Below are 17273 nucleotides of genomic sequence, written 5' to 3'. Positions count from 1 at the left end.
ATGTTCGAATAAATAGTAGTCATATTTAACGTGATTTAAACAATCTATTGCTAGAAAATTTAGTCCAATGAGGTGGGTACATGTGATTGTTGATAGATGAGATGGTACCGTGGCCGAGAGTCCGACTCTGCAAGTCCGAAGCCGATGAGTTTTCGGCATGGCTCTATCCACTTTCAGTTCCCATCGACAACATTGATTTGCCAGACCGATTAAGTCCCTGCAAGTGGCCCTGCTATTGTCTCCTGAATCTCCGGAGTACGCCTTTTGAATACCAAATTTTTTCCGATGCAGCTTGGCAGCGAACCCACTTGTGTTTTGATAAATATGAAAATATTACCCCCAGTCCATGTGCTTAATAGACTTTGAACTTTTTACACGTTTTGTTTGAGATTTCCCCAGCCCCCAGGGGGCTTCTACTTTCTAATATGACCGTGCCGCAAAACTCTTCACCACCGAGCCCAGCATCTACAAGGGCCAACTCTCCGGAAAGCACTCAAAAATGGCATTGGGCTACGACGATTGAGAAGTCTCATCAAGATGATCTCGATTCCGGCTATAATTCTCGAAAGCTCGGCGTCACTTGGAACAACTTGACTGTCAAAGGTATCAGTGCCGATGCCACTGTCAACGAAAACACCCTTTCCCAGTTCAATGCTATGACACGCATGATTCGTCGCCCAAGCCAAAAGCCGACGCAAACGATTCTTGAAAAAAGCCATGGCTGTGTCAAACCCGGCGAAATGCTCCTCGTTCTCGGCCGTCCAGGGTCGGGCTGCACGACATTGCTCAAAATGCTGTCCAATAAACGCGCAGGCTACTCCTCAATCGATGGTGATGTTTCGTTTGGGAGTATGACCCATGAAGAAGCGGAGGATTATCGGGGCCAGATCATCATGAACTCAGAAGAAGAGACTTTCTATCCGACCCTGAGCGTGGGAGATACAATTAACTGTGCCACACGATCAAAAGTACCTTCTCATCTTCCCAACGGCGTTAATTCGAAGAAGGAATACTACACCGAGACCACTGAATTTCTTCTGAATTCCCTTGGTATTCAGCATACCGCAGATACCAAGGTTGGGAATGAGTATGTTCGTGGGGTTTCAGGTGGAGAGAGAAAGCGAGTCTCCATCCTCGAATGCCTCGCATCCAGGGCATCCGTTTACTGTTGGGATAATAGTACACGCGGTCTTGATGCAATCAATGCACTCGAGTGGGCGAAGGGAATCCGTACAATGACTGACGTGTATGGATTATCCACGATTGTGACACTCTACCAAGCAGGAAATGGAATTTTCGATCTGTTCGACAAGGTTCTTGTGCTAGATGAAGGGAAGCAGATCTTTTACGGTCTGAAAGATCAGGCTCGAGAATTCATGGAAGATCTCGGATTTTGTCGGGACAATGGGGGGAATATTGCTGATTTTTTGACTGGAGTGACTGTCCCTACTGAACGTCGAATTCGTCCTGGATATGAAGCGAAGTTTCCCCGCGATGCTACCTCTATTCTTTCGCACTATCAGCAGTCTCACATTTTCAAGACCATGCAAACTGAGTATTGCTATCCGACCACGGAAGAGGCACATCAAAATTCAAAAGATTTTCAAGCAAATGCCAGACTGGAAAGAAATTACCAAAGCAGTCAATTCACGGTGAGCCTTTTTGAACAAATTCGCGTATGTGTGGTCCGCCAATACCAAATTCTCGGTGGAGACATGACTACTTTCTTTATCAAACAAGGCGCAAACCTCATTCAGGCGCTAGTCGCCGGGTCTCTTTACTACATGGCACCGAATGACTCTTCCGGAATTTTCCTCAAAGGTGGCGCGTTGTTTTGGTCTGTTTTATACAACTGCATGACCATGATGTCCGAAGTAGTGGATTCATTTACAGGAAGGCCGATCATCCTCAAACACAAATCATTCGCATATATCCATCCATCTGCAGTTTGCATTGCCCAGGTGGCTACTGATGTTCCAATGGCGATCCTCCAAGTCACTGTTTGGTCACTCATTGTGTACTTCATGGTGGGACTTTCTATGGGTGCTTCAGAGTTCTTCACTTATTGGCTCATACTTTTCGTTACGAACATGTGCGCTTGCTCACTGTTTCGTGCTATCGGGGCCGTTTTTAGTTCCTTCAATATCGCATGCCAGATTTCTGGCTACGCTATCTCAATCATGGCCATGTATTCAGGATACCAGATACATTACACCCAAATGCATCCATGGTTTGGCTGGTTGTACTGGTTGAACCCGCTCTCGTATGGCTTCGAAGCATTGATGGGGAACGAATTCCACCTGAAGCATATGCCGTGCGTTGGTCCTAACCTGGTTCCTCATGGAGAAGGATACCCAACTGATGGCCAATTTGCTTCTTGTGCTGGGGTTGGTGGTGCAAGGCAGGGCGCAACATCATTGACTGGCGACGAGTATCTGAGCTCCTTGTCCTACAGCCATGCACATTTATGGCGGAATTTTGGCATTATTTGTGCATGGTGGGTGTTTTATCTGTGTGTCAATATCCTGGGAATGAATAGATGGCGCGATGGCTCTGACAAGGGGTCTCAACTTCTCATACCCCGTGAAAAACTTGCTTCCCACCAAGCCAAGCCACCCTGTGATGAAGAGTCTCAACAAACAAGCGAGAAGCTGCAAGCCTTAAGTCCAAATCAGCCACCAAAAGGTTTGGTTCCTCTCGAGCAACAATTGGCTCCTAACAACTCGGTTTTCACTTGGAAAGATTTGAGTTATACGGTCAAAACACCATCTGGCCCTCGAGTCCTCCTTGAGAATGTCCAAGGCTGGGTGAAGCCCGGAACACTCACTGCACTTATGGGCTCCTCAGGTGCCGGAAAGACAACTTTACTGGATGTTCTGGCTCAGAGAAAAACCGAAGGGAAAATAGAAGGCTCGGTATTGGTCGACGGCCAGTCGCTCCCGATATCCTTCCAACGGTCAACAGGCTATGTCGAGCAACTCGATGTGCATGAGCCCTTTGCGACTGTTCGGGAAGCTCTAGAGTTCTCTGCCCTTTTGCGCCAAAGTCGTGATGTCTCCCAGGATCAGAAATTGGAGTATGTTGATGTCATCATCGACTTGCTCGAGCTCCATGATATTGCCGACGCTTTGATAGGAGCACCAGGCTCAGGTTACGGACTCAACGTCGAGCAAAGAAAGCGGGTCACTATTGGAGTAGAGCTCGTGGCGAAGCCGAAGATTCTCATATTCCTCGACGAGCCCACCTCAGGGCTGGATGGCCAATCGGCCTTCAATACTGTGCGCTTCCTGAGAAAGCTCGCAAACTCTGGTCAGGCTGTGCTAGCTACTATTCATCAGCCATCAGCACAACTATTCGCGCAATTTGATCGACTCTTGCTCTTGCAACAGGGCGGGAAGACAGCTTATTTCGGAGACATTGGCCCATCTTGTCGCGAAGTCAATGGCTACTTTAGCAAATTTGGTGCTCATTGTCCCCCGGGTACCAATCCAGCAGAGCATATCATTGACGTTATCTCTGGTCAGGCTGTCTGCCAGGACTGGCACAAAGTTTGGCTCGATAGCGAAGAAAACAGGGCCGTTCTGAGTGAGCTTGAAGACCTTATATCCACCACAAAACCCCCAAGCTCGACACCTGAGGATGCCTTCGAGTATGCGATGCCTCTATCCTTCCAGATGAAAGTTGTTCTTCGTCGGATGAATCTCTCAATCTTCCGCAACACCGGCTACATCAACAACAAGCTTCTCCTTCATATTGGCCTAGGTCTCTTCAATGGGTTCACCTATTGGCAAATTGGAAATGCCGTCGGTGACCTCCAGCTCAAGCTGTTTACCATTTTTGTCTGGATGTTCGTCGCCCAGGGGGTCATCAATCAGCTTCAGCCAGTCTTCATTGAGCGACGAAATATTTATGACACTCGCGAGAAAAAGGCACGGATCTACTCTTGGAAAGCGTTTGTCACAGCCCTCATCGTGTCCGAGATGCCATATCTGGTTGTCTGTGGTGTGCTGTATTTTGCTTGTTGGTACTTCACAGTCGGCTTCCCCAGTGACCCGAGCAAAGCCGGCGCAAGCTTCTTTGTGGTTCTCATATATGAGTTCTTCTACACTGGGCTGGGTCAGTTTATCGCAGCATACTCACCCAACGCGGTAGCTGCTGCTCTTGCGAATCCATTGTGGATTGGAATCATTGTTTCATTCAATGGAATATTGGTACCTTATGATCAGCTTGTCGTGTTTTGGAAATACTGGATGTATTGGCTGAACCCCTTGACTTACATGGTCGGAAGCATGCTCACTTTCACCATTTTCGATGCAGATGTGACCTGTACCGATGCTGAGTTCGCGATCCTGGATCCTCCCGCTAACATGACATGTTTCGACTATCTGGAGAACTACCTCGACAAGTCTGGTGCCAACTTGTTCAATCCCACGGACTTCGCAGATTGCCGTGTCTGTCAATATACGAAAGGAAGCGATTACCTCCGCACTATCAATCTGAATGATTGGTATTACGGGTGGAGAGACGCTGCTATATTCTTCATCTTTATTCTCAGTTCATATGGTCTGGTGTTTCTTTTCATGAAGCTGAAGACCAAATCGTCTAAAAAGGCTGAATGAACTGGTTCTATTCTGCTTGTCCTTTCGTCAATAGCTTGACTGGATATCCTTTTACATTTTCCATTCTCAATATCGTGTCCTTTAACCTTGAAATCTTCAGGTTCCCTCCGAGAACGTCCCGCTCCTCTTCGGCTTCTCCTTGTTCATAAAGATAGACATAAAGTAGATAAAATAGATAGACCCCTCGAGAGGGTTGCATAATATATAAGTCTTGCATCCGAAAAGGAACCAGATAAGTCCCCTAGTAGCTTTAAGCATTACCGCAAAGTCTTGTTATTGATCGGCCTGACTACTACATCAACCTTGCCGAGAAATTATATCCAAACACGCCATGTTTACATCTATTCCAAGACCTTGGGGGTAATCTGAAACTTCGTAGCACCGTCTTTCTACTCCGTAGATTGACGCGTATTATTATGCTTACAATTGGTATTTCCCCCCTGAAATCAGGAACTATAGAAACACCAGCCATTTCCGTGATATTTAGCTGGGAGCTGGGCTACGCCGGGCGCAAGTCTCTACCCCGCCCATCTCAGGTCCCAGTACCGATTGAATTTATTGAGAACAATAGGAATGATTTGCCCCTTTCCATATGGAGCCAACTGAGCAAGAAATAGTAAGTCGACTAACCTGAGAACAAAAAGTCTCCGCTGTTCACTGAATGCAAAATGACGAGATACATGTCCAAATAGCCACATGGATACGCGCAAGAAATGAACAGAAAGCCAGACAAAATGCCTAAAAAAGGGCTAGTGGAATAATTTAGTCTGTTAGTAATATTTTCAAAACTGTTGAAGCTACTTCGACATTGTCCATCGCTTTAATCGTGATGTCGGTGAATTCGAGATTCAACGGCTAACTATGATCTTTTTTGATGGATAATAGCTGGACTCTTCAGATGCCACTGGACACCGGCTTATATTGAGAATGAATTTTGGGGAGACATAGAAGCCGGTACAGCATACTACGAAGAATACCAGATCTACACGACAGGGGTAGTCGAAGGAACAGCAGCCCCGGACACATTTCGGACACATTTTGGACAGGTTCTAGCCACACCATCTGCCGTTTTTGCTTCATGCCCAGGTGTGTTGTAGCCTGAATCAGCTCAGCAACGTTTTACCTGATTTCTAATTCTGTTCATTAGATCCGTCTAGATTTGAGAACCAATATGTTAAATATACCATTCCACCTCGGCCATTCTCTTACCATTTCACGACAGATCGTTTCATGCCAGCACACCCCTTTGGAAGCACGCCCAGCCAACATTTCTATTAAGATTCTGATTTCTAATATCTACTAGGTATCTATCCGTGTATCTCATCGATACTGCTATTTTTCTACAATTATGCTTGGCATACTGCCCCCTTATGGCGACCCCGCCAAACCCTCGGTGGCTTGGGGAGTCGTCATAGTCGCCTGTATCGTCAATTTCCTCGACCTCTTCCAGAGTTCTATGGTAATGTTCGGCCTGGCCGACATTCAGGAGGCAATGGACTTCAATCACAGTGATCTGAACTGGATCTTGGTTGCATACACGCTCACATTTGCTACAATTCTCCCCGTTGGGGGCCAACTGGCTGATCGCATGGGTTTACGCCTCACCTTTCTCATTGGCACTTTGATGTTATTCTGGACAAATATCCTCATCTCTTGGGCCCCAGATCAGAATAGTCTGCTTGCTGGTCGAGCCTTAGCTGGCGTCGGGGCCGCCTTGACAGTATGTCTATTCTTCCCTCTCACTTTCCATGCACCTGCCTGAAACAGCCTTCTAAAAATATCACGAAGTGCGCGACAGGAATCTCCGTGATAAGTCACACATTTCCACCAGGCAAGAATCGGAATAATGGATTGGCAATTTATGTCTCTTGTGGACCGATTGGTACGGTGCTGGGCGTTATCCTTGGGGCGCTGCTCACAGCATCCGCAGCTGGTTGGCGTTCGATGTTCTGGTTGAACTTCATCCTAGCCGGTATTGCTTGCATTCTGGGCTTACTGATCATTCCAAATTTTGACCGGGACACAACACGTGGATTTGATTACTATGGCGTGGCAACCTTCATGGCTGGGACCTGCTTGTTGATCTATGGATTGAACGATGCGGCAGACAAAGGCTGGAAGCATCCTGCTATCATTGTCACCATAGTCCTGGGTGGCCTGCTTCTCCTGGCGTTCCCTCTTGTCGAACGCAAGGTAAATGATCCGGCGGTACCGGTTTCGATCATGCGCAACCCCCATGTCCTTGTCCCTTTGACTGTGTTCATGTTTGTTGGCGGTGGCTGGTAAATGCTTCCCTCATTTCTTGAATTTTCAGATAACAGTTTGCTAACGCCAATCCGTTGAATAGGGTTACTTGGTTCTACTTGGCCACGGAGATATGCCTTAATTCACTTCATTACAAGACGGTTCTCGCGGCCTGTTACTTTCTGGTACGCATAACTCCATTGATCTTGAATCGCACATCACTAATCCTTTATTTTACGACAGCCTGCGACAGCAGTTTCAATCATTGGCGGTGGCATTGGCAACAAGTTAGTTGGCATGGGCCATACGAAGATTGTCATTGTAGGCGGATATGTGATCAGTGTGGGTGCACTCGTCCCGTGGGGGTTTGTCGGACCTCAGTTCGGGATTTGGTATGTGACTGTCTTCTCAATGCTATACCTGTTTGCAGCACCCGGGATAGCAGTGGCTGCGCAGGCCATCGTACTAAATGAGATACCCCTCGAGGATCACGGCACTGCAGCGGCTCTTATGAACGTCATGTATCAATTCGGAAGTTCTCTTTTCCTTGCAGTTGTCAATGTCGTGATGGGAAGTACTGCGGGTGCCGGAGAGACAAACCAGGACCTCCTGGCCCAGTACCATAATGGCATGTGGACATTGCTCGGTTTCACTTCCGTGGGGTTGATTCTGTTTGTGGTATTCTATCTTCCACGTGAGTCTCGCCAGGCAGGCATGGTCGAGAAAAGCCGTGGGGAGGCCTTTCAAGCCAAGGACGAAGAGCACACTATTTTACCTCCTAGTTAGTGTTCGCTATTTAGTACTCTCGCTCTACCTGGACAATACTAGTAGTATTTAACAGGGTCAAGGATAGTTAAGGGCTGAGGTGTTACTATATAACAACCTGTCAATTTACAAACATTCCCGGAACTATACTGTCAGATAGTAATATATTTGGGAAATGATTACGGGGCTCTCATCATGAATAAAGGATACGCGGGCGTTTAATAATTTCCATTAAGTAGGGAATGAAAGCCGAGGGACAAAATTGGGAGCAAAGACAGCAAAAGTAATATGAATCGGAAGAGCATAAGGGAAGAGGGAAAGAAAATCATCGGACAGTATTCAACTTTAGGGGCGGGCCCACAGGGAGGCGTATGGTCTGAGAATGATTCCTGAACGGAAGGTCCTACGAGGGGATCAACAACTACTTGGAAATTGTATTTCAGATCGTGGTGGCGGCAGCATGGTAGAATTGTCGATAGGTCGATTCAGCGATCAGGTCGAGTACCACCAGAGGTCATGGGCATGGCTGTAAGCTATGTTAAAGCGCCAGCATGAGGGGTGAGATGTTGATTTCGGAGGGAAGAGACAACGAACAGAAATAAATGCACTAACGTTGCGGGGCGACTTCATACTCGGGGTTTGTCCTGGAGATTTGCAATGTTTCCTCGACAAGGCAGCTATCATTGAGGATCGTACATAGCGTTGACTTTGAATTATGATAGTTGACCAGGTTTTTCCACATATTGTAGCCCTGGCTCGGAGGCTTTCCGTCGGTTGATATCCGTCCCATCCTCGAATACCCGACGACAATTAAGCAACCCTGGGCACGGCTTAACGCCACGAAGGCCCTTTGCCGATTTTTTAGAAAGCCGAGACCATATTCCTCTGACGGGAAGTTCCTCTTGCGGTCTCTCGGAACCTTCGAATAAAAAAGGAGGTATGTGATTCATTGTCAAATATTATAGATAACAGCTCACAACGACACAGCAAGAACCGAAGCTAACCCAATATACCCGGAATAACCCGATCCCGTTGAGGGTCAGGACCTCGATAAGCCCGGCTACTGGGCGTAATATGCCTTGCAAACTTTGCGACGCGGGGAGAGAGAAAGTCCAAAGATCCGACAGCGCTCTTATATAAGCCGAAACAACGCGAACAATACAGGGAGCCTGGTCTCCGCCAGGGCAGAAAAGGAGATGACTTCGCTCAACAGATTGACCAGAGGATTACCAACATCGAGGCCATTCTCATTCAGTCGGCAGGAAACAAGCAGGTAGAGGAATGTGTCCATTGCTCTAATGGACAGGGTCTTTTCTTTTCATGTACCACAATGTCTGACCTGCTCCCTGCGTGTGGGAATTGCAACTGGGGAGGACAAGAAAAGCGATGTAGCTTCGGCCGTGAGCCGGATGCACAAACTGCGGTAGATAGAAACCCTCAAACCTATAAAGAGTGCGAGGCGTTGCTTCGGGCCGAATTGATGGAGCAGCAGAGTGCCATGCGCATGATCGAAGCCGCGTTGGCAGCCGTGGAGAAGAGGGAGTAGCCTCATAGGCGGGCTCGATATTCTATCAAAGCATCTTGAAAAAGAAGCTGACAGCACCTCCCAGGTGAAGACTGTTGACAATGCTTCGACGGACACTCGCAGGGTTGTCAACAGCGAGCCTCCCAGCGACTGAATCACCATGGGCACGTGCCGATCCAGATGTATATTATAAAGCTTCAACTTTATTCTCATAATTTCAGATGAACACGCAAGCAATGACGCCATCTTTACCGCAGTAGTAATTCCCTTTCTGTCGCGGCTTCCTTTTCTGTCGACCCCCTCCCCCCCTGTTGTTAACCTCCCCTTCCTTTTCTCATTCTTCCTTTTCCATCTACGTGGCCCTATCTTTCTGTCTTTCTGTCGTCTCTTAAGCACAAACACTCTGCCATCCTTGAAGACCAGTGGCACAACCCTCCCCGCCCTTCGGCTGTCTTTCTGTTATCTCTCAAGCGTGACCACTCTGCCATCATTATGGCCACTGATGCCGGGCTTCCGAGCTTTGATAGAGAACATATTTTGTCGGAATTTGATGACCCAGAGCGGCAGAGTCTAATTGCGAGCATCGTTAGGCAAGATCCAAAGCTGGCGAATGTTCGCCGCTCGTCGCTTTTTGCGCTCTGATTCAGCGACATTGCCACTTTGCGGAAGATCGCTGGGGAAAACGACCCCGATACATGCGGATATGACCTTCGAAACGAGCGACTCCGAAAGTTCCCGGCCGACGTGCCGAAAATCTGTAAGTACGAATTTAACAAATTTGATATCCACTACTAATATTATTTCATCGTTCAGTCGCTGGACGGAAGTCTGCCTCGCAGGATGAGACGGTGGACCCTCTTCCGGAAGCCGAAGCAGCGGACACAATACTCGGAAAACGGGATTACGACCAAGTCCTTGAGAAAGCCCCCGCCAAGAAGCAAGTCAAACGTGAGCTTCCTCTTAAGGAGACGGCTTTGGCGCGAGACAAAGACCGCTGCGTCCTGACCAAGCAGGGGCGGACAACCCTCCACGTCGCCCACATCGTGCCATTTAAACTCCACAAGAGTGACAGGGCGGACGATTGGCTCTGGCTAAAGTACTTAAGAAAGCCTCTGCTGTCAACATCGGAGTCCGCAGTTAAGAGCAAGGATGATGATGATGAACTTGACGGGGAGACAAACGCCATGGAGTGGACCGTTGCGCGAATCTTTGTGAGCGTAGTCGCCTCAGACACGGGGCTGGCTGGGTGCGACATAGTGTGGCTTCAATCTAGACAGGATAGTTAGGAATTGTTCTAGAGATGAGGAAGTTTGAGCTTGTGGATACTGACGAGGTGAGTTCACCGAAGAAATCAGCAAGGTGAAATCAACAAGAGAGATGGGAGAGATGGAAGAGATGGGAGAGATGGAAGAGATGGGAGAGATGGGAGAGATGGAAGAGATGGGAGAGATGGAAGAGATGGGAGAGATGGAAGAGATGGGAGAGATGGGAGAGATGGGAGAGATGGAAGAGATGGAAGAGATGGGAGAGATGGGAGAGATGGAAGAGATGGAAGAGATGGGAGAGATGGAAGAGATGGGAGAGATGGAAGAGATGGGAGAGATGGAAGAGATGGAAGAGATGGAAGAGATGACTCTATTGATTGTAGGGTAGATGTCCATTGATAACTACAGTACCTGACCCTAGGATCGGAAGCTACCCGGGGCTACTAGGCCCATTTAGGCTAGCTCCCCCCCCCTCGCGAGGATGCGACTAGACTTCTTTAGGCTACCCGCTGCGAACAATAGACGCCTGGATGGCTGACAGGTTTCTAAGGCAATACTTCAGCTTCATGGTTTTTGCTCATGGTAGACGGCCGGCTATTTAACCAACTGCCTACTCTGGTAGCTACTGCTTACATAACGTATACCATTTCCCAGTGGAGGGCTGAGCATGAGCTACACAACAATAAACTACAAAGTTACAGACCTTCCAGGATGTGAGGAATGTGCTACTTCACCTCGGAAACATTGGAAGAGGATTGCGTCCGTTCTCCCACTGCGACAGCTACGGTACTCCATAGCGGCAATCGAACAGGTATTCCTGGCAGGGTGGTAGCCCTCGAGTGTTCCAAAAATAATCAGACTCTGCCCCCTTAGTGAAGCTATACTACTGCCTATACAGATTGCTTGATTCCGACCAGCTGCCTACCCTTGTATCTACTGCCCAGGTGGTTACCTAACCTATAAAATTTCCCGGTACGGACTGGGCATGAGCTATACAACAACTAGTCAAACTACAACCTTCTAGGAGCTGTATCCAATGATTCGCGAGATTCGCAATCACTCATATGCAATCTGAAAAGACGAAATTCATGCAGAGAGCCTAAAATTTGTACCCCCAGCATCTCCTAGATGAGGACTGTTGACCACCGCCTATACTGTCATAGCTTAGCTATCCGTACACGTGACTGGTCAGATATCTCTCCCTTAGGGAGAGGGAAGAATAGGATCATCTTCTTCCACACTGGTCTTTCAGACAGTAGATCCCTCGACGGGGTTACATATACGATGGAGTTCTACTTGTTCTGGAGAGAAAAACATCGAAATCCCCAAATAGAAATTGGGGAAAGCTACTGAGAGGGTTTTGGAAGTACAGGGGTGGGAGCGAGCAAGTCCAGGGCTGACTTTTTCATTATTCTATCTAGGGGAAGATATCATTCAAAACAAAGCTCCGCCGAAACAAAACGAAAGATATGAGATACTCCTTCTTCCAACTCTTTGACAGTCAATAGCTCCTAATGACGAAGCCGGGCAAGTCTTTCTATCTTTATTCCACAGGGGGTAAAAGAAAAAAGAGGGCCCATCAACTAGAGATCGTTGCCATTGTTCGCAGCAGCCCCAGCATTATAGTATTCCTGTATCTCACTGATGCTATTCTTCGTCCAATCATGATTTTCCTCAACCTGTTTTTCCAATTCACCTAGTCTCATACTGTGACTTGATACTTGGTGTGCCATTATGGCTGATGCTCTGTTGGACCTCGGCTGAGTTGTCGCTCGTGCCTCACAATTGTCGAGTCCCTCTTTGACGCGTTTCTCCAGCTTCTCCACACGTGTGTTGGTATCGCTCAGCATCCCGGAGGCCTTCTCGAGTTCTTCATCATGTTGTTTCATCCATATTTGAACGGTATCCATAAACTCGCGATTTCCCTTGGCTGGATCGATGGATCGGCGATGCTCACTGCCGGCGCTGGTTCTCGGCGTCTTCGACGACTTTTCGTGGGCAAATGTGTTTTTGGAATCTGAATATCATAGCCGAGGATCAGATTTGGGTGTTGTGGTGGATCGGCCCAGGAAGACCCACCGCGTGGTTCGCTCATGGTTTCGGTGATAGAGAGATCGGAGTGACGATCGTGAGTTTCAGAAATCTCAGGGCAGCTGCATTGATGGCTTGAGGTGTTTGAAAGGGATGGAAGTTGAAATTGTGGTAATATTGGCAGAGGAAAGTCTGGGGAGGGTGAAGGTGGTCGGCTCATTTATATTGTAGGCACCTGGGCAGGCATAGGCAGGAATGGCTGCTGGAGTAGTAGTAGTAGTAGTAGGAGTAGGAAAGTCACGGCTTCAAGTTAGGCTACGCATTAAGATAAATTTAGGTAAGCTTTAGCATAATATTACTCCTTTTACCCCAGGATATGCCAGGTACCTAGTAGTCTACTGTATTGCTGCCCGGGTGTATACTGTAGATGCTGACTTGCCTAATCGGGACAGGTTCAAGTTCTCCAGTCCCGCCGTCTCCGTTCTGCTCCACCCGTTCGTTCTCCTCTGCATCGCTTGCCCTCCGCAACTCTCCCATCCATTCGTTTGACAGATCATCGTGTGTGCCCTGACCTGCGTCGCATCCTCCTCCCCCGCCGCTATCGACACCGCCTTGCTCCTTACTTTCTCGGCATCTCCTTTAGCTCGCAGCTCCGACCAGGCTGCCGTGGACCGTGCGGAGAGGGGCGTGCTGTTCACTCCGCACCCGCTACTTCTCACTCTTTGCTCCTCTAGCGGCAGTTGTACGTGCAGTTCTTCGCCTGTTCTGTTCTTATCGCTCCGTTCGTGTCTAGGGTGTCTGCTGCCCCTCCCGTTTCCCCGGATTTTATGAAGAGAGTGTGGCACAACACCTCACGAGACCAGCGCCGGTTATCCCGAGATTACCACAATCGCACAGAGGATACTCGTGACGGAAGTTGAACAATAAATAGCAGGTCAAACCCCCAGTGCCATCGATCTCCTCGGCTCTTCAGCGCAACCCTCTATCCGTCCCTTCGTGCTCAATCAACACAACAGCCCTCGCCATGGCGTGGTACTCTATTCTCCCACCCCAGCTCATTCAGTTTGAGAGCTGGGCAGTTCGGATCTTCGTATGTTCCTCATCTCTTGTCCCGCGCCCCTCGTCCCCGTTTCATGTTCCAAGAATAACAGATTCCCGTTTCCACAGTTTCTACTCGGCCTCATCACCATTGTTCCCTGGTGCGCGATGATCATTTTCGATGCTGGCCTCTACCTCTACCGAATGATTCTCTGGGAGTTCCCTTGGATTGGCGGACGCGCTCGTGGACATCAACGGCCACGCGCACCGAGTTTGACCGAGCGAGCAGAGGGACGACGACGCGCATTAGGATTTAAAGGTGTCGACAGCGATTCAGGCGATTCGAGCGAGGATGACCGAGGAGTGGAGTATAATGAGCTCGGCGGGAGTTCCCAGGACAGGGATAGTCGCGTTGAGAAGGAGAATGTGGCCCCGGCTACAGATGGAAAGGCGCATTCCACGGCGGACGGAGACGTAAAGCGAAGGACCTCTGCGCGGACATAGCTTGCCAATCGAGGCTTCGCTGGAACGAAGGTGTTGATCGACTTCTCTAACTTGTGGTCTTAATGGCGTTCATGGTGTTCTGATTATGATTATGATTGTGTGTTTGGCAGCCGGATAATGATACCCGTGTCGGCAGTCTGTATCGAATAAGGTTACGGTGATGGCTGCATATTATAACTCGAAATCGTGGGGTTTCACCCTCATTTTTATGCCGATATAGCACTGTGAATATATCTTATGCTTATTTATACTCCTGACGATACCAGGCATTACTCTGATCGGATGGTTCCGTCAAAGTGGAGATAGAGAGCGACCAAAGCTTTGGAGATTTCCCTTTCAACGCGTGCCCCTCTCGAGTCGGAGTCGGTGCGGAGTAACCTTGATTTGGAGAGGAGTCATATCTTTTCCTCTCAAGTTCTCTTTTACTCATCCGAGTCTTGTCATGACTGTCGGTTTACCTCTCAAAGGTTGAGGGCCGGATCTATACTCTATCGCTGACTGGAAGAGCCACTTCCAAGGTTTAATAGAACGGTCACGCGAACTTTGTCTTAATCCAAAAAAATGGCTGGCATCTCCCAAGACAGAGTTCATGTGTTCTCTATTGATGACAGCCTGTTAACCAAGTGCTTACTTGGGGCTTTATTCGTAGGGGCATGTTTCTGGGCATGGAGATGGAGCCAAGTGCGTGGGCTATTATCGGCGTCGAGTCGGATGTCGGAGGAAAACGAGATAAAAAGAAAGCCAGTCATCATGCCTTTGGAAGACTTCAGTTGGGAATCGACAGAGCCACTACAACTTCGCCCCTTTCGGGGAAAGGAGAAGTATAACCTGACCATGGGTAAGATTACCTTGCTACACCATATCGATGACATTGAGTGGACACTAATCTACATTCCAGCTATTGAGAATCTAGATCAATCGGAGCTTATTCAGATGGACAAAACATACCGAGACCGCATCTCAAAGCGCAAGGATGTACTAAATCAGCACCATGATGTTGTTGTGGCCGTCAACGATCCCCCGTTGAAAGACCCACGCATTCGCACCGCAGTCAGCGAGCTCTATAAATTCATACTGGGAACTTATCTTCCAACCAGATATCCTACAATGTTCCAACTAGACAGCAGTTCCAAAAAAGAGCCCCTGTTTGAGAATCGTGTCACTGGTGCAAGATGGCCAACAATACTTACAGCGGACATGCCTACGATTCGAGCACTCGAGATCCTCACACAAACCGTCGACGAAGAATTTTTGGTCCTTTTACCGGACACTTCAGCGCCAGGAGAAACTTCTCCATACGTCCTTCAAGCCTACGCGACGTGTTTCCCATCTGGCTTCAACACGCGTGACAAGCTTGGTCTCCGACTAGCAGATATCCATGGCCCGGTGCCTGGATACGCAGAAAAAATTGAGCGCAGCATGGACAAATTCTTCGCCAAGATAGAAGTGGGAAGATTTGTGAAGAGGGTTAATTGGGGCGTTACAACGGAGACGGATCTCTTTGCTGCATTTGGATCAGTTCATGCTTCCCCAACTGTTGACCCACAAAAGGAGCATGTCATTCGACCTGGAATGTTAAATATCGACCAGGTAAGTTGGAACTTCGTTCTTGGGGTCTCAGAATACTGCTGACGTATTGCATAGACAGTTTTGCGCTGCGAAAGACAGACCCTGCACCGATTGCCGCAGTCTAAAGCTATTGTCTTTGCTTTCCATACTTATACCTATCCGGTGCAGCAAATAAAAAACGAAGGCATGGGGGAAGAGCTGGCGACTGCAATCGAAGGGCTGAAGAAAGGCAATGTCCCCAGAATCTATTCATACAAGAGAGGTGATATTTGGGGCCAGGCCGTGACCGAGTTCCTCAGGGCTTAAAAACCTCAAAGATGCTTGGTTTTCAAGCACTGAACTCATTTAGCAGGATACATTGAATTTTATGAAAGATGTATATTTCGTTAAAGACTTTAAGTCGTGACGTATCTAAGTTACTTTTGTTTATCAGAGATGGCTACTTTACTGAAGACGGTCCATGACCTTGATCAGATCGGCGGCAACACCCATGGCAGTGACATCACCACCAGCACCGGCACCCTGGACAATCAGGGGGTTGGAACCGTATCGCTTGGTGTAGAAGCTGATGATGTTATCGCTACCCTTCAGACCAGCGATGGCGCTGTCCTTGTCGAAGTACTGCAGTCCAACCTTGACGGCTTTGTTGGAAACATCGATGCTACCGACATAACGAACGACCTTACCCTCCTTCTCCGCAGAGTCCTTGATGTTGGCCATCTGAGAATCGAATTCAGGAAGACGGGTCATGAACTCGGTGATACCATCAGCGGAAGAAGGCAGAGAGGCCAGCGCCTCCGGAATAAGAGATTCAATAGGGAAAGAGTCCGGGCGGGAAACTTCCAACCCAGCCAGACGGGCCAGAATGGTCAGCTTGCGGGCAACGTCCATTCCGTTCAGATCATCACGGGGGTCGGGCTCGGTGTAACCGAGCTCCTTGGCCTGGGCGACAACAGCGCTCCATTGGGCGTTGGAGGGGCCGGATGCAGGGGCAAAGGTGTTGAACAGGAAGGACAGAGTACCCGAGAAGACACCTTCAATGCGGGTGACCTCGTCACCAGTCGCGACAAGGTCCTTCAGGGTCGAGAGGACGGGCAGACCGGCACCGACGGTGCTCTCATGGTAAACGTGAGCGTTGCCCTCAGCAGCGGAGGAGAAGATGTCCTTCCACAGAGAAAGGTCGTCGGAAAAGCCCTTCTTGTTGGGGGTGACGACTGAGATACCCTTCTTCAAGAATGTGGGGTAGGACTTGGCCAGGTTGATGTCGGAGGTGTTGTCAACCAGGATTGCACGTCCAGGAGCAGAGGCAAGGTAGGTAGCGATCTCCTCCGCGGGAAGGGCGCCGGTCTTGGTCACGGAGGGGGTGGCAGCAGCGGTAGCCCAGTCGACCGCGGGGATGTTCGAGTATGCCGGTGTCGGAGCGAGGACGGTCTGGGAGGAACGAGCAAGGAGGACAAGCTTAGGAGGGTTGGGGAAACGGGCGAGCTGGGAGAGGAAGGCAGTTCCAACACCACCGACACCTGATTGACCGTCAGTACTCTCGTTCGCAACTTTTACAGTCAAGATCGAGTGAATTCTTACCAACAACGCCGAGATAGATAGGGCTGGGAGACATGATGGGGGCCAATTGAGTGGAATTGAAGGCGCAAAGTTAATTTCCGGTATAAGAGGACGAAAATAAAGCCGATTGAAGTAGAACCTGATATGAAATCA

At 48.8% G+C, this 17273-nt stretch overlaps 8 protein-coding genes across 8 annotated transcripts; 6 read left to right on the top strand and 2 right to left on the bottom strand.

Annotated features, from left to right (window-relative positions):
* Positions 1 to 425: 425 nt before the first annotated feature.
* Positions 426 to 4619, top strand: N7481_004713 (uncharacterized protein; the record flags this gene model as incomplete). Its single annotated transcript, XM_057263932.1, has 1 exon — positions 426 to 4619. One exon carries the CDS (start codon positions 426 to 428, stop codon positions 4617 to 4619), a length of 4194 nt encoding a protein of 1397 aa, XP_057125593.1.
* Positions 4620 to 5967: 1348 nt separating this feature from the next.
* N7481_004712 (Major facilitator superfamily domain general substrate transporter) lies at positions 5968 to 7643 on the top strand (the record flags this gene model as incomplete). The annotated part of the gene is made up of 4 exons (XM_057263931.1): positions 5968 to 6339; positions 6387 to 6901; positions 6967 to 7048; positions 7107 to 7643. Coding segments are annotated over 4 exons (1506 nt in total), but the record flags the coding sequence as incomplete, so codon positions are not given.
* Positions 7644 to 8958: 1315 nt separating this feature from the next.
* N7481_004711 (uncharacterized protein) lies at positions 8959 to 9174 on the top strand (the record flags this gene model as incomplete). Its single annotated transcript, XM_057263930.1, has 1 exon — positions 8959 to 9174. The coding sequence occupies one exon, from the start codon at positions 8959 to 8961 to the stop codon at positions 9172 to 9174; it is 216 nt and encodes a 71-aa protein (XP_057125591.1).
* A 471-nt stretch (positions 9175 to 9645) lies between these two features.
* Positions 9646 to 10439, top strand: N7481_004710 (uncharacterized protein; the record flags this gene model as incomplete). Its single annotated transcript, XM_057263929.1, has 3 exons — positions 9646 to 9765; positions 9823 to 9910; positions 9967 to 10439. 3 exons carry the CDS (start codon positions 9646 to 9648, stop codon positions 10437 to 10439), a joined length of 681 nt encoding a protein of 226 aa, XP_057125590.1.
* Positions 10440 to 12001: 1562 nt separating this feature from the next.
* Positions 12002 to 12513, bottom strand: N7481_004709 (uncharacterized protein; the record flags this gene model as incomplete). Its single annotated transcript, XM_057263928.1, has 2 exons — positions 12002 to 12435; positions 12498 to 12513. The coding sequence occupies 2 exons, from the start codon at positions 12511 to 12513 to the stop codon at positions 12002 to 12004; spliced, it is 450 nt and encodes a 149-aa protein (XP_057125589.1).
* Positions 12514 to 13473: 960 nt separating this feature from the next.
* N7481_004708 (uncharacterized protein) lies at positions 13474 to 13991 on the top strand (the record flags this gene model as incomplete). Its single annotated transcript, XM_057263927.1, has 2 exons — positions 13474 to 13539; positions 13617 to 13991. 2 exons carry the CDS (start codon positions 13474 to 13476, stop codon positions 13989 to 13991), a joined length of 441 nt encoding a protein of 146 aa, XP_057125588.1.
* Positions 13992 to 14552: 561 nt separating this feature from the next.
* Positions 14553 to 15866, top strand: N7481_004707 (heme-dependent oxidative N-demethylase family protein; the record flags this gene model as incomplete). Its single annotated transcript, XM_057263926.1, has 3 exons — positions 14553 to 14829; positions 14890 to 15581; positions 15636 to 15866. 3 exons carry the CDS (start codon positions 14553 to 14555, stop codon positions 15864 to 15866), a joined length of 1200 nt encoding a protein of 399 aa, XP_057125587.1.
* A 138-nt stretch (positions 15867 to 16004) lies between these two features.
* Positions 16005 to 17175, bottom strand: N7481_004706 (homoserine dehydrogenase; the record flags this gene model as incomplete). Its single annotated transcript, XM_057263925.1, has 2 exons — positions 16005 to 17080; positions 17142 to 17175. 2 exons carry the CDS (start codon positions 17173 to 17175, stop codon positions 16005 to 16007), a joined length of 1110 nt encoding a protein of 369 aa, XP_057125586.1.
* Positions 17176 to 17273: the final 98 nt, after the last annotated feature.

Source organism: Penicillium waksmanii (genome assembly GCF_028829765.1).
Source record: "Penicillium waksmanii strain IBT 27052 chromosome Unknown utg000004l:1.0-5674109.0:1.0-5678898.0, whole genome shotgun sequence".
In the NCBI taxonomy this organism is placed as follows: Eukaryota; Fungi; Ascomycota; class Eurotiomycetes; order Eurotiales; family Aspergillaceae; genus Penicillium; species Penicillium waksmanii.
Note: the sequence above shows the minus strand (reverse complement) of the source record. Positions and strands in the feature narration are given on the sequence as shown.